The sequence below is a fragment of the Sphaeramia orbicularis genome, chromosome 13 (genome assembly GCF_902148855.1).
Source record: "Sphaeramia orbicularis chromosome 13, fSphaOr1.1, whole genome shotgun sequence".
NCBI classification, from domain to species: Eukaryota; Metazoa; Chordata; class Actinopteri; order Kurtiformes; family Apogonidae; genus Sphaeramia; species Sphaeramia orbicularis.
The window spans coordinates 48,727,524-48,742,782 of record NC_043969.1 but is presented as its reverse complement, the minus strand read 5'-3'; the positions used below and the strand labels follow the sequence as shown (position 1 = coordinate 48,742,782).

At 38.4% G+C, this 15,259-nt stretch overlaps 1 protein-coding gene across 2 annotated transcripts; it reads left to right on the top strand.

Annotated features, from left to right (window-relative positions):
* The first annotated feature begins 378 nt into the window (after positions 1–378).
* dcun1d5 (DCN1, defective in cullin neddylation 1, domain containing 5 (S. cerevisiae)) lies at positions 379–14,790 on the top strand. Of its 2 annotated transcripts, none has more exons than XM_030151300.1 (10): positions 379–454; positions 4,752–4,809; positions 4,896–4,938; positions 5,834–5,927; positions 8,480–8,651; positions 10,985–11,076; positions 12,079–12,187; positions 12,679–12,783; positions 12,879–12,981; positions 14,427–14,790. In XM_030151300.1, the coding sequence occupies exons 4-10, from the start codon at positions 5,845–5,847 to the stop codon at positions 14,486–14,488; spliced, it is 726 nt and encodes a 241-aa protein (XP_030007160.1). In that variant the 5' UTR covers positions 379–454; positions 4,752–4,809; positions 4,896–4,938; positions 5,834–5,844; the 3' UTR covers positions 14,489–14,790. The 2 variants fall into 2 exon arrangements, with proteins under 2 accessions (XP_030007160.1, XP_030007161.1); XM_030151301.1 differs by lacking the exon at positions 379–454 and adding an exon at positions 1,137–1,155.
* Positions 14,791–15,259: the final 469 nt, after the last annotated feature.

The window sequence follows — 15,259 nt, the reverse complement described above, 5'->3', positions numbered from 1 at the left end:
TGATTTTGATGCCGAACCTGGTCCTGGTCTTGGACCAGAACCTGGTCCTGGTCTTGGACCAGAACCTGGTCCTGGTCCTGGACCAGAACCTGCTGTTGGTGTTGAACATGTGAGAGCCATAAATAAGTCTCTGTCCCTTTAAGAGACACACGTTTCACATCCATCGTTCCGGAGGGGGAGTAGAATAAAAAGTGTTTTCTTTAGTGTTTCTCTATTCAGCTAAATAATAATGTCCATTTATTTAAAAATCAAACTGTCATTTTAGTAAATTTTCTGTCGTAAAACTCCCTGCATGAAAACATTTCCCCTAAAACACGAGCAGTTTCTTCTTGTCCCCCCCTATAAAGCGGTGGTATCGTCCACTCCTCCGGAAGCACCGGCGACTGCCCGGAACATTCATCCCGGCGAAAGAAGGCAGGTGGGACTGAGTTACCAGCCGTATTTTACATCAAAAGTAAGTATTATTCTTATCTAACGGGTTTTGTCGTCTTAGAACAGTAGAGTAAATCTCTGTGGATGTTTTATTCTTGGACTCAGGAGGTGAAGTAGTTTTCTTAGTCTTGTGTTGATCATTTATTAGCCGTTAGCAGAGTAGCTATGCTAGCTAGCAAACAAAAGAGCTGTCGTAGCAGTGAAGCTCAGTCAGATTAAGTCAACTCTCTGGGTTTTATAGAGTAATTTATGGAGTTTCATGGGTATCTGGGTGTGTTTCATTTGATATGCTCACCCTGGCCTTGCTAGCTGCCCATAGCGTGTACCAACGGGAGAAAAAGTCGTTTGACTTAATGTTTCGTAACAGAGTAAACGTCAAATGTTGACCAACTCTAATGGCCAGTTTTAGCGGTTTGATGGAGGTTTTATTTTTATTTTATTTATCCTTTAACACTCCAGAACTCAGCTGTAAGATCTGAGCAAACATTCAGATCGGATCCCAGTTAAATGTAGTGTATTAAACCTGTGACCTAGTTAGTGTTTACACCTCAAAAACAGCAGAAGACTGAAATGTGGAGCAGGTTTTCCTCAGACAGAGGTCTGTATGGTCCAGATACTTCATCTGATCTGCAAAATGTTTTCACCTCAACAGAGAGGAGACTGTACTGACTGTGGTGATATAAAACTGAGCTGAGCTGAAACTGTGGGAACACTGATGTAAAAGTGAGCATCTCTGGATATGAACACAAACTACTTCTCTGATGTGGAACTGCTGACATTTCCAGCCTCATAGTTCAGATTCTTTGGTCGTCACACTGTGTGAAAGAGGACGGATGCAGCTACATGTGTGTTAAATGTGTGAAACTGGTTGTAAACTGTCTCAAAGTAACAGCAGGTGGAATGGAGGTGTTCTGAATGGACTTCTGTTCATTCTGTTTCTGCACATTCTCAGATAAACCAGGACAAAATATTAAACTTCATCTGTGGTTTCAGGGGTAACTGTACCTGAACTCATTAGACTGAAGTAGACATCTAGTGACCCATTTAAAGCTCCAACTAAGTCTGTGTTAAAGCATGAAGTAACATGTGAGGCTTTAACCATTTTCAGGTGTTCTCACTATAAATGAATGTAAAGTCATTCTCAGTATTTTGCGGTTTTCTAACCTACTTCCCGTTTGCTGCCCACACATTTACATTTTTTTATTCCATTTTTCACCTGTGCTGATTAAAAAGCCCTGATGAAGACTAGAGATCGCAATGCGTTGGCTGTATTTTAAATTAATGCCATGGAGTAACGAAGGCGTTTTATTTTTACACAAATCCTACAGTGTGCCTTGGAATATTTTTTGAAATCTTGCATGTTAATGCAGATTTTTTTTTTTACTCTAAATAGTAAGACACACCTCAATAAACTAATTTAATACATTTTAACATATATTTATCTCAGTTTATTAGATATTTGTAACCACTGTAAAAAGACTAGCAAAAGGTTTTTAAAAGGACCTTCTACCTGATTATAAGTATAATATATATTCAGTAGAAGAGGATCACAGCTCTGCTTTGAATTCCACTGACTGACAAAGAATGCAAACATAAGTTTATGCTGAATACAACACCATCTGAGTGTTTTTAAAACGTACTTCTAAAAAAAAAAACTTGTTCTGAACACTAAAAGTAATGTAGTTTCAAAATATAATGAATGAATGTATTTTTTGATCTAGATGTTACCCTTCCTTTGCCCCTTTTGTCATTTGGATCCATTGAAAATGTTGAAGTCTGGACTGGAACAGATGAACCAGACCCAGTTGATTAAGGAGGTCTTATTCCATCTGTCTGCTCTATCTTTTTAATCCGGTTACTCTTGTGACTCACTCACCTTTTTACAGTTTCGTATTCACACGTGTCACTAATTCTGTTCAATGTTTCATCACCGCTGTGTTGGAGCAGGACAGGATAGATCGGGGGGGGGCAACCTGTGGCTCATGGGCCATATTTGACTCATGGGCCTTTTTCAAGTGGCTCCATGTGGCTTTGTCACAAACATATCGTTAGCCTCATGGCATAATTATCCAAGTCATACTCTATATGGACAGAAGTATGTGGACACATTGAATTCAGATTTTTCTTTTGTAACAGGTCTGGGATACAAAACATAATGACTAATGTCAGAATATAGATTTCTATTATGGGATAAATATCATTGCATTGGTCAGTTTGGTTTAAATTGTAATCTTTGTCTCCAAAATGCCTCAGAGATGGTTTGGACTTAATTTCTCTCCACATTGATTTTTTGTTGTTGTTGTTGTTGTTGTTGTTGTTGTTGTTTTTTATCCACTCTGATTTTAAATGTTCTTTCTCTAAATTTCTAAAATATTTGTCATGCTCTGACTGTAAATAATAATTTTCTACCACAACTAAACATCTACTTTCATCACATCTCACTTAAGAAGAAAAATCTCCCTTAAACTTTAAGGAAATATTGATATTTACAAACTATATGGACATAAATATTGGAACATTTAATGGCTACATCAATATCAATAATTGATATGATATTTAGCCCAATATAAAACAATATTATGACATTAGTCATTATTGTTTTGTATCCCAGACCCCTGTTAGAAAAGAAACACCTGAATTCAACGTGTCCACATACTTTTGTCCATTTGTATCTGATTAGTCCAGTGGTGTAGCCGGACTTAAAGCTGCAGTGTTTGATAGTTTTTTGGCATTAATGAGACTAATGATACGGGAGTAAATAACCGTTTTTTTTACACACATATTGTTATTGTTGTCATAATGATAACGTCTTTCTGTTATGCAGATCTAAAAATGTAAACTATACTCTAAATGAATCTAAAAAAATAGAAGCAGCAGTAGAAAAAGTAGACTACTTTTATTTAACGACACTGAAGGTATTCATCTGTTTACCTTCTTTCAGTGTAAATGAAGACTTCACCGAACAGTTGGTTTTTGCTGCAAAACACGATAACAATAAATGTTATTATTTTCTTTAGTAGGGGTGAAAGAAAATATCGGTTCTGCAATATATTGCGATATTTCATTTCACAATACTGTATCGATATTAAAGAGTACTGTGTCGATATTTTTAGGAATTTATTCAAATCTCAATTTTGTGGAGATTTATTTTAGTTTTTTTTTTGTTTTTCTTTTTTGTTTATATTTTATTTGTTATTATTTAACACTCTTTTATTAAATAATGTTAGTTCCTTTGTTGGGATTGCACAGAAATAATATTATGATGTTGGTTCTGAACTAATAGAATATGAACATTTGAACAGGATCTTAAACTGTAATGTCTGTAAAACAGAATTTAAGTTTTTACACAAGAAAGTTTTGTGACACAGCATCAGATCCTGTTCTGATCCAATAAAAATGTTTGGTATTTGTGCAGATTTCTGGTGTAATTCAATTCTTCAAGGAAATAATCATTTAAAAGAAACAAACAAAAAAATTGCCTTTTTTAATAGTATCATGATACATCGTATCATGATCCTAGTATTGTGATTTGTATTGTATTGCCAGATTCTTGCCAATACACACCTCTATTCTTTCGTGTAGTTCTATAAATTCACAGAAACTTTGATTTTATTTTCAACATACTCCACACAAACTAACCCTGAAGAGCTTCTTAAACGGTCACTTTGAGGTAAAACACATAAGACAGGTTTTTTTTTTTTTTTTTTCTTTTTCAGTCCTAAATGACTAGTTAGAAAAGGTTGATGACGGATGCAGTGAATGTTATACATGTAGTTGTACAGGGTGTCCCAAAAAAAAATTCACATCATTTGTGACATCTATATCAGAGTGACTACATGGTCAGGGGAAATGATACTTTGTAGGATTTACTTTGGACATAAAACATTTTATTCTACAAATTTCAAATGAAAAATTTGGATGGTAATTTTATAATGTTCCAAAGTTAAATGTTCAGTGTGTGCACCGCCTGTGACGCAGCACACATCAAGTCGGTAGTGGAGTTCCTTTTTTCCTTGACAAAAACATCCTTCCTCTGGAAACTTCTTATACCATGTCCAAATCTGCTTTCCTGTTGGCACTTGTTTATGAAATTTTCTTACAAATTCACGTTGCACATTCACATTTGACTGAGTTTGGGTGTACTTCAGTACACAGAATGCCTTTTCTGGTGCAGAACAATAAAAATGATTACACTTTTTTGAGCAAAAAGAGCAGACAAATTTTAAAGGTGAAGAAATGATGTTAAATTTTTTGGGACACCCTGTATATTTATATTTTGTCTGTCCTCTTGTCCACCTCTTTGTCCTTTCTACCTGTAGGACTAATCCATGGTGACTGGCTGACGTTGACCTCGTATCAGTCACGCTGGACAAACTCGTGAGTCGTGGTTTGTCTTTAATATTCTCACTTGTTGACATGTTTGAGGCGAGTCATGTCTGATGTTTTGTCCGTTTTTGTCGTAGAATCGCTTGGGTGTGAATGGACAGGGCAGCCGGAAACACAAAGGTACGTTCTGCATCTGAACCTGTTATTATGACTGTGAGTGTTGTCCCATAGAGACCAGAACATGAGTCTCATAGAACTATGATTTAATGGGAACATCAGCCATAAAATATTTAACGCTTAAAGACCTACAAACTGTTTTTGTGTTGACATCCAAATGGATTATCTCTACATTTAACATCACCTTTTATCATTATAATATTATCATCTACATTTGACATTTTTCAGCATAAATCCTGTATTTTCCTACATATAATTCACAGATCTTGTAAATGTTCATTAAAATTCAGAGTAAATTCAAAGGTTATTATATAAAAACAGAGAAAACTAAAGAAAAGCAACTTTTAATAACGTATCATGAACAGAACATGGAAACAAACATCTACAACTTTATTTTGTTCATTTTTTAAAAAACCGTTTGGATTAATTTTATGTATTAAATTGTTTTTGTTTCTTTTGCTACTTATTTCTAGTACTGTTGCTTGGTGCTGTTTCTACAATTTATACTTATTTTATTCATGTTGCTTGGTATTTTTTAAAATTTTTTAAAAAATTCTTTTTTTCTCATTTTATTAATTTATTTGTCTGTTTTATTTGTCTGCTTATTTTTTCACATTAATTAGTTTTTTAATTCACTTTTGTCCATTTTATTTATTTGTTTGTTTTACAAAATGAATGAATCAGTGTTACAGAAGATGATGGTGTTTCGACACTAAACTGCAAATAGTATTAAATAGAATTAACTTTTCATATTAGATATATTTAGCATTTTTAATTGTTATGACTTTTTGGATATAAAAGGTGCTTCTACTGTTGATAAAACTCTGATCATAACTTTAATTCCTGTGTATATATACGGTCGTATAACCCATCCTTCTCGGTTCTGTTTCGTGTGCAGCCCAGGTAGTGATGCCCATTAAAGGTTCAGACATGAAGAAGAAGAGGAAGCTTCCTGATGCAGCCGATCATGAGCACAGGAGTAAAATTACCAGGTAAAGAACAGTCATTTGTCTTTTGGTTCATGTATGGAATCAAACACGCTTTATTTGACTCATTAAAGATCGTCTGTATTTGTTCTGACTCTGAAAGACCTGGTTAGATCTTATTTTGCTTCCTCTCGTTTCTCCTGTTTTTGGTGGCGTCCACTTTAAAATGAACACCAAAATCCATCAAAGACAAATGATCAACTCGGATCAGAGCAAAAATAAACACACAATGTGCTTAAAGTTATATTTGTGTTTTTAGTGCCAAAACACCCCATCAAAATTTTAAAATATCCGGCCCACCAAAGGGTCCAGTCTGGCCTGTGGGATGAATTTGTGAAATGCAAAAATTACACTGAAGATATTAATCATTTTAGTTCAGGTTCCACATACGGACTAATTTAATCCCCAGTGGGTCAGATCAGTAAAATAAAATGGATAATAAAATAAAATAGTAAAATATCATAATAACCTATAAATACTCACAACTCCACTTTTTTCTTTGTAAATGTAAACATTTTCATGTCATTTTACTGTATTTACACTAAAACAAACTAACATTTCACAAAAACACAAATAAGATGAACAAATATGAACATTTTGAAATGTCTGAAGTGTAATTTTACCAATATTCTGCCTGTTATTAAATGTTTTGTGTGTTTGTAGATCCACTGTGATCTGTAAGTTATAATTTACATGTGTAAATGATAAACTGAGACAGAATATAGTTAAAATTACACTTAGTTTTCCTAAGAAATTTCAGTTTGTTCATGTTATTCACATTGTTTAAAAGGAATAGTTGGTAAATGTAAACATTTTTATTGCATAATTTTACTTTTTTCACTCTGAAACATAGAGGAAAGGTTGGAGTTGACATTATTTATATATTATGTTATTATTTCAGTGGTCTGGCCCACTTCAGATCATATTTGGCTTAATGTGGAACCTGAACTAAAGTGAGTTTAACACTCCTGCTTTAGAAACTATTCAAACAAAAAAGATATGACTAACCTCCAAAAAACGGAAATATTGTAAGAGAAATTAGTGCAATTTTAACAGTGTTATGCCTCAACTTATCATGTGTAAATGTACAGTTTGGATCTACAAAGGCACAAAACATTTAGTAACAGGCAGAATATTAAATAAAATTACACTTAATTTTCTTTCCACGTTTCTAGTTCATATTTGTTCAGGTTATTCACATTTTATTGTTAAAGGATAGTTTGTAAATGTAAATATTTTCATAATTTAGTGTTATTTTTTTTTGCACTAAAACAAATGTTACATTAACACTTGGGGGTCCATGGTCACGACCCAGTGACTGAATCACATGACATTTTCAACACGTAGCGTCAGAAGTGGTCACACAGACCACTGGGGATAATTGCATTCGAAAGTGCAGACTTTAAACACTCTCTCACTTTTTATTTGATGTTGATAGAGCAAATACAACTGAAGATATGACGTTTTGAAACCGCAGCAAACAAATGTAAATAAAAGTATGACAATGAGGTGGTGGTGATGGTGGGGGGGTTATACTTCTGACCATATGTTCGTCATTTTTTTGTCCTTTTTCAAAATAGAAAAAAAATGGCTGAATCTGTGGGTTGTAATCCACAGACTGCATTAGCATTACAGGTAAGGGTGAGGATGACCCCCACCTGAACCGGATGTGGAAACTAGAAGGACCGGGGGGGTGAGAAAACCGGAGAAAACGCCTATATAAAGATATGCTTTTATGTCAAATATTTGAGTATAGTTTTAACGTATTACAACTAGCAGCACTGTACCCATGGTGCCATTGTACAATAGCGCCCTCCTGTGGTGCAACAGCGGCATTGCACCCGTACGCCCTCCCGTGGTGCAACATCGGGACACGCACTGGACAAACACGCGTCAGACACAGAACGGCCATTATAATAGGATTTTGATTTTCTATACCTAATATTTTGAACCAATATTCACTTCTAAAGTCTTTGAAAAGGTTCGTTAAGTATCTTTCTGTTATTTATGCAATAAATTCTATCAATTTTTTAAATCTGATTATATTTTTTGTGGGGTTTTTTTTGGCCTTTTGTGTTGATATCGTAGGTTAAAGTAAAAAAAATAATAGGCAGTTGATATAGATGAAACTTGGCTGAAAAAAAAAAAAAGATACCAAACATGGGTATAATAAACATTTCTTTATCTAGTGTATATAAAGGCAAAATCAAAAGTACTGAAAAACAGTCAAAATAGGCTCAGACCATGAAGGGTTAAACTAAGAGGAACATTTGCAGTCATTACTTCCAGGTCTTTATTTGACTTTAGATCATATTGGTCTGTCAGTGGAATCAGAACTAAAACCGCTTCAGCATCTTTGACTGTTAATGTCTCCAGTGTAATTTTTGCGCTGAAGGGCTGGATTGGACCCTTTGGCGGGTCGGTTTTGGCCCACGGGCCGCATGTTTGACCCCCCTGTTGTAGATGTTTGTGTCAAACCCCCTAAAGGAGTCCGTTCACCTTGGTGTTTCCTTCACTGATTGTCTTATTGACTGTCGTCTCTTCTGTTTGTGCTGTAGTTTCACCCGCCCTAAGATCCGCGGCGCCAGGCCCAGCAGCGTCGGTGGCGATAAGCTGTTCTCTAGTAAGAAGTGTCTGGCCTGGTTCCACGAGTACGCCGGACCCGATCAGGTGGTCGGCCCCGACGCCATGGAGAAGTTCTGTGAAGACATCGGCGTGGAGCCGGAGAACGTGAGTCCAGTTGATGAATCCGTTTACGAGACCGTGAAAACCCAATAAAGTAGTGATCAGATAAATGTAATAATCAGATCTGATGTGTTTACATTCACTTCAGAAACACCGTCATCCATAAACCCTGGTTCAGACATTTCAGTCCATTATTGGGTTTCTTTTAGAGTTCGTACTTACGTAGTGATGATAGAATCAAACTCCCTGTTATTGTGTTCAGCTCACTACTGACTACATCTTTTCTGTTTTAAACAATAAATTTTTTGTCCACATGTTCAGATGTAACAGAGCTAAATAAATCAGATTAACCTGTAAACATGCATGAAGACATCAGAGTGTTGGGGTCAAATCCAGGTGTGTTAATCTGATTTATTCTAATCAGATTATACTGTTTATATCAGGGGTGTCCAATCCTGGTCCTTGAGAGCCACTGTCCTGCATGTTTTAGATGTTTCCCTCTTCCAACACACCTGACGGTCGTTATCAGGCTTCTGCAGAGCTTGATGATAGGCTTATCATTTTAATCAGGTGTGTTGGAAGGATATGTCTAAAACATGCAGGATAGTAGCTCTGAAGGACCAGGATTGGACACCCTTGGTTTAAAGGATCAATAATAATCTGATAACTCCACAAATCAGATCATGATCAGAGTTTTAGTGTGAATGTAAATGGGGTCAGGTTCAGACTGAATCTGGGTGTTCCTGATCTCAGCTCAGTCACTGCAGAACGTACGGTTCTCCATTTCAGTGTCTGTAACACCTTTTCCACCAAAGGAACTTTAAATTTACTCTGGATTCAGAAAAACCTTAGTGTGTTTCCATCAAAACTACCCGGTTGAAAAGCTTTCCCTCGATCCCAAACTTTGTCTGTAAAAAGTTCCTAGTAGGTGGATTGGATTCTTGGGGGCGGGGCTGTTTGTTGAAGAAAGCTGATTGGTGGAACACACTTCCATGTTTCATCCAGTGACGTCTGTGAACGTGTTTATTCCATTTCTCCAAGATTCACTTCATTTGTGTTTTTGATCATTTGGAAAAAGGAGAAAAAGAAGAGAAACTATGAGAAGTGGACGACGACGTCCATTTGATGAATAAACTCTTTGTATTTGGACACAGATTATTACAGTGACCTCCAATGAATGAGACGAAGACACTGAGTGTATTCACCTGGTCCCCACAAGGTCACTGGAATAATCTGTGTGTCCATCTGAATTCACTCTGGATAATAAACCTGGACCTGGAGCAACGGATTTACAGAATACCATCCAAAGAAACTCAGCAGGACTTCGAGTCGACGTCTGGAAACAAGTCTGATCTGTGTACATTTCCAGAACTTTGAGGTGGAAACGGATCAACAGGAATTAATTTACCAGGGAAATAAATTCCTGGTAATAAAAGTTCTTGTGAATGTTGGTGGAAAGGGGTTTAGTTATGTTTTTAAGTCAACAAAAAGTTCCCACAACAGTCAAGTTGCCAACATTTTTCTTATTTGGAGCAGAAGTCATATTTAATTTTAGTTTATGACTGAATTATCATCAAAAAGCAGTTTATGGATGTGTTTGTGGACACTTCAGTAGAATCTGGAAACTAACAGTCTGATCTGAACTAATCAAAACAGATTAACAAGAGCTGTTTTCGCAGGTATTTAAAGTTCCTGTGAATGTTGGTGGAAAAGGGTCTGTTATTTACATGTGTTTAGTGGGGTCTGTTTTCTGTCTTTAATGTTCTCTACCTGGAAAAAACTGGTGTAACAGGCCTAAGTATACCCTGACCGGAATATACCCGGGTATAAACCAGCCTGGACCATCAATAGAACTTGAAACATCAGGACGTTATGACTTTTATTATTTAAAGAACAGTCAAATTAATTGAACATTATGTTCCAATCGTATTATCATGTTTTGTTTTTGATGTGCTTTTATTTTAATGTGTAAACAACACTACTGAGAAGTGTGGTAGTAATCCTTGATCTTTGTGGAGGTCTTTTTTTTTTTTTTTTTTTTTTTTTTTTTTTTTTTACTGATTAGGGTTTTTCTGGTTGAAGTAATAAAATAATTAAGAATTTTAAGATTTAAGTGGGTTAGTTTTCTCATTTAACTAACCTGACAAAACTGAACCCAAACAAAATGATGAAAAATTAAGTAATTCTTGTGTATATGACTGAATGTTACTGATGTCACATGGCTTTATTCTGGTCTGACTGGGGGGTGCATGTTCCAGCCCTGGTTGGGTTATATTCCAGCCCTGGGGGGCATATTCCGTCCTGGGGGTGTACTTTGGCCCGTTACTCCAGCCTCCTTCAGATTGCGGGTTGTGATTGGTCGTGTGTTTCCGTCCCAGATCATCATGTTAGTGTTAGCCTGGCATCTGGAGGCCGCCAGCATGGGCTTCTTCACCAAAGAGGAGTGGCTCCGAGGAATGACCACGTTACAGTAAGACCGCCCCCTTTTGTGTTCCTTAAAGCCCAACCCAGGCTGATCCCCTCCTCCTCCATGTGGGCTTGCTTCAGTCTGTATCTGTTTGTTCCTCCTCTTCCTCTTCTTTCTCCTCCTCCTCCTCCATGTGGGATGGTTGCTTCAGTCTGTATCTGTGTTTGTTGGTCCTCCTGCTCCTCCTCCTCCTCCCCTTCCTCCTCCTCCTCCATATGGGCTTGCTTCAGTCTGTATCTGTGTTTGTTGGTCCTCCTGCTCCTGCTCCTCCTCTTCCTCCTCCTCCTCCTCTTCCTCCTCTTCCTCTTCTTTCTCCTCCTCCTCCTCCATGTTGGCTTGTTTCAGTCTGTATCTGTGTTTGTTGGTCCTCCTGCTCCTCCTCTTCCTCCTCCTCCATGTGGGCTTGTTTCAGTCTGTATCTGTGTTTGTTGGTCCTCCTGCTCCTCCTCCTCCTCCTCCTCCTCCTCCTCCTCCTCCTCCTCCTCCTCCTCCTCCTCCTCCATGTGGGCTTGTTTCAGTCTGTATCTGTGTTTGTTGGTCCTCCTGCTCCTCCTCTTCCTCCTCCTCCTCCTCCATGTGGGCTTGTTTCAGTCTGTATCTGTGTTTGCTGGTCCTCCTGCTCCTCCTCTTCCTCTTCTTTCTCCTCCTCCTCCTCCATGTGGGCTTGTTTCAGTCTGTATCTGTGTTTGTTGGTCCTCCTGCTCCTCCTCTTCCTCTTCTTTCTCCTCCTCCTCCTCCATGTGGGCTTGTTTCAGTCTGTATCTGTGTTTGTTGGTCCTCCTGCTCCTCCTCCTCCTCCTCCATGTGGGCTTGTTTCAGTCTGTATCTGTGTTTGTTGGTCCTCCTGCTCCTCCTCTTCCTCCTCCTCCTCCTCCATGTGGGCTTGTTTCAGTCTGTATCTGTGTTTGTTGGTCCTCCTGCTCCTCCTCTTCCTCTTCTTTCTCCTCCTCCTCCTCCATGTGGGCTTGCTTCAGTCTGTATCTGTGTTTGTTGGTCCTCCTGCAGATGCGACTGCACACAGCGTTTACAGAGTAAACTGGATTACCTCCGCGGTGAACTCAACGACGCCACCGCCTTCAAGAACATCTACAGATACGCCTTCGACTTCGCCAGGGTGGGTGTGGCTTATGTTGAACCCTGGTTAAGGGTTGGTTTAATGGTCACTAGTTCCTTCAGGTCCTAGGTCCTTTATTGATATCACTGATTAATTCAATTTCCTGCGTTATTTATTACTTTTTTTTCACTTTGGTTTATTCTTGTTCATTTTTGTTTTTAGTTATTTTTTTGTATAATTTATAACACATTTTTTTTGTCATTTTCTCTTAATTTTTAATGTTTGTAATTTATTTTAGTTAATTTTTATTATTTTGTTGCTTTAGATTATTCTTGTTCATATTAATTATCTATTAGTTGCATTAGTTTTTTTGTTTTGTTCTTGTTAATGTGAACTGTTTATCTGTTTCAGTTGATCCTTTTTTGTTTATTTTGTTGTTTTTTTTTTAGTTTTCTGTTGATTTTGTTTGTTTACTTTGGTTCAGTTTTTATTTATTGTTTACTTTGGTTCAGTTTTAGTTATTGTTTGTCCTTCTTCTGTGTCTGGTTCAGGACAAAGACCAGAGGAGTCTGGACATGGACACAGCTAAGTCCATGCTGTCTCTGCTGTTGGGGAGGACGTGGCCTCTGTTCTCCGTCTTTCATCAGTTCCTGGAGGTAAACCCCGCCTCTCATCTGTCCGTCATCGCTGGCTGTAACTGAATGAATGGAGCGCCTCTGTGTCCCTGACATGTCCTCTGTGTCTCCTACAGCAGTCCAAGTACAAGGGCATGAACAAGGACCAGTGGTACAACGTCCTGGAGTTCAGCAGGACCATCAACTCAGACCTCAGCAACTACGATGAAGACGGAGCCTGTGAGTAGAACAGAACCAAACGGACCCAGTTCTGTCTGGAATGGAATCAGAATGAAATTATGACTGTGGTCTGGGTCGAAACAGGACCATCTGCATCTGTGAATGCTTTAGTCAAGTTTCAGATTAATCTCAGATGTTCTAAGGGTGAAGACACACCAACCCGACTGCTGATCACCAGAAAAGGTAGCCGACTGATCAGTCAGCTCTCATCCCCCCAACACGGTCAAAAAAGTGTGACGAACACACTAAATCGATTACCGACATGAGCATATGTTCTCTGCTTGCACGAGACATAAAACTGGACATAACAGAATATCTCTGTAGACCAAACCCAGAGCTCGCTGTTGTCAGTCGTTGTTGTCAGTGTTCAGTCGTCCAGAAGGGTTGGTGTTGTTGTACTCGTTGAACGGATGGTTAGTAAGAAGATCCTGGTGTTGTCAGTTCTAGGGCTTCTACTGGTGGAAGAGGAAAGATGTCACAGGTGAAAACTGAGGAGAAATTGCACTGTGCTAACAGTGTTGACCTCATGGAATGAATGAAGTCCATAGTCAACACTGACTGTCACTCATTCAGATCTGATCTGAGCAGTGAATGGACTATTCTAGAAGACAGTAATAGTGTGCAGTGCCTTGGCAGAGCTGGATTCACATGGAAACTTCTTCACTCACTCACTAGTCCAGGCCTATCCCTCCACCAATCAGACTGGTCAGACTGAACGATGGGGAGTGGACGATTACACACGTTGAATCGGCCACAAAAGACCGACGACAGCATTAACGACGGCTGATCGAACGGAACACGTCAAACAGACTCATGTCACCAACGTCGCCAGACTGACTGACAACGTCCAACAGCCGAAAATCTGCCTTAACACGACTGAATATCGGGCAGTGAACGCAGCACCGTGGTATGACGGTATTTAAAGCTGCATATGACTTTCGTCACCATTTTTTCATCAGATCTGTCAAACCTCAGTCATATCCTCAGTGTCATGAATCCATTAGTCTTTCCGTCATTACTCACCTGAATCTCTTCCCTCACGGTGAACAATTTCGAAGTGTACTCCACCATAAGCAAACCATTTGTTTATAAACGGAGCCGGTGGGTCACTTGGGCATCTTCGGAATTTTGTCCTGATGTGCCTTGTGGGAAGCGGAGCTCCAGCCGTTTCTGTGTCGTGTTTGTTGTAGCTGCGCGAACCTCCGCTTCCTACAATGCACATCGGGACAAAATTCTGTTTCTGTTTTAAAATCAGTTCTTGGAGCTGGAAGAAATTAATTATATTTCAATTCATTTCAATGGGAAAATTGATTTGTAAAACGAGTCAATCACAAAACGAACACATTCATGGAATAAATTACATTTGTACTGCGAGGTTCTACTGTACGGCGTCTGTCGTAACTGAGGCCATGTCGCTGACGGTGTCGTTGTTTTTCCGTCTTCAGGGCCGGTTCTGCTCGATGAGTTCGTGGAATGGCAGAAAACCCGATCGGCGTCATCATCATAGCGACACCGTCACAACTCTGAGGAAGAGGAGGAGACGATACGAACGGCGCCGACGCAGGAGGAAGCTCTAATTTCAACTAAAACAAGTACAAACACTCTGAGACTGGACTCCGAGTCCAGACCAAGTCCTCCATCACAGAGCGACTCTGAGGCGACTTTTTATAGTGTTGATTTGGATGAAACCAAGAAACATGAACTGGAGAAAAGAACTGTGGAATTTCTGTTTTTGCTGACACTTATTTTTCCCATTTTGAGTCTTGTTTATAGATGTTTTCACAATAATAAAAAGGAATGGAAGTACGACAGGCCTTCTGCTTTCTAGTTTTCATACTCTGGAAATGACGCTGATTCCTCCTTCGACTGCGATGTTCTACGATGACTTCGAGTCTGATGAAACCGATTTGATGGCGGTGGAAGCGTCTTGAACAGCGTCAAACTGATGTTCATTTTCTTTATTTTGACTAAAAGCTTCAGAAACCACTTTATAAAAAGATCAAACATTCCCAAAATCACATAAAATATGAAAAAAGGCACATAAGATCTAAGCAGGTTTTCAAGTTGAGTTTTATTTGGTTTTAATGAAGAGATGAAAACTTTAATGCAGAAAAAATTAAGAATCATCTGAGTTCAACTGAATAATAGATTAGTAGACATTTATTATCAATATATTGAACTTGGGGTGTCGAACATAGGGCCCGTGGACCAAAACTGGCCGCCGAAGAGTTCAGTCCCTCCCACAGGATGAATCTAAAATTTAAAAAAATTACACTGA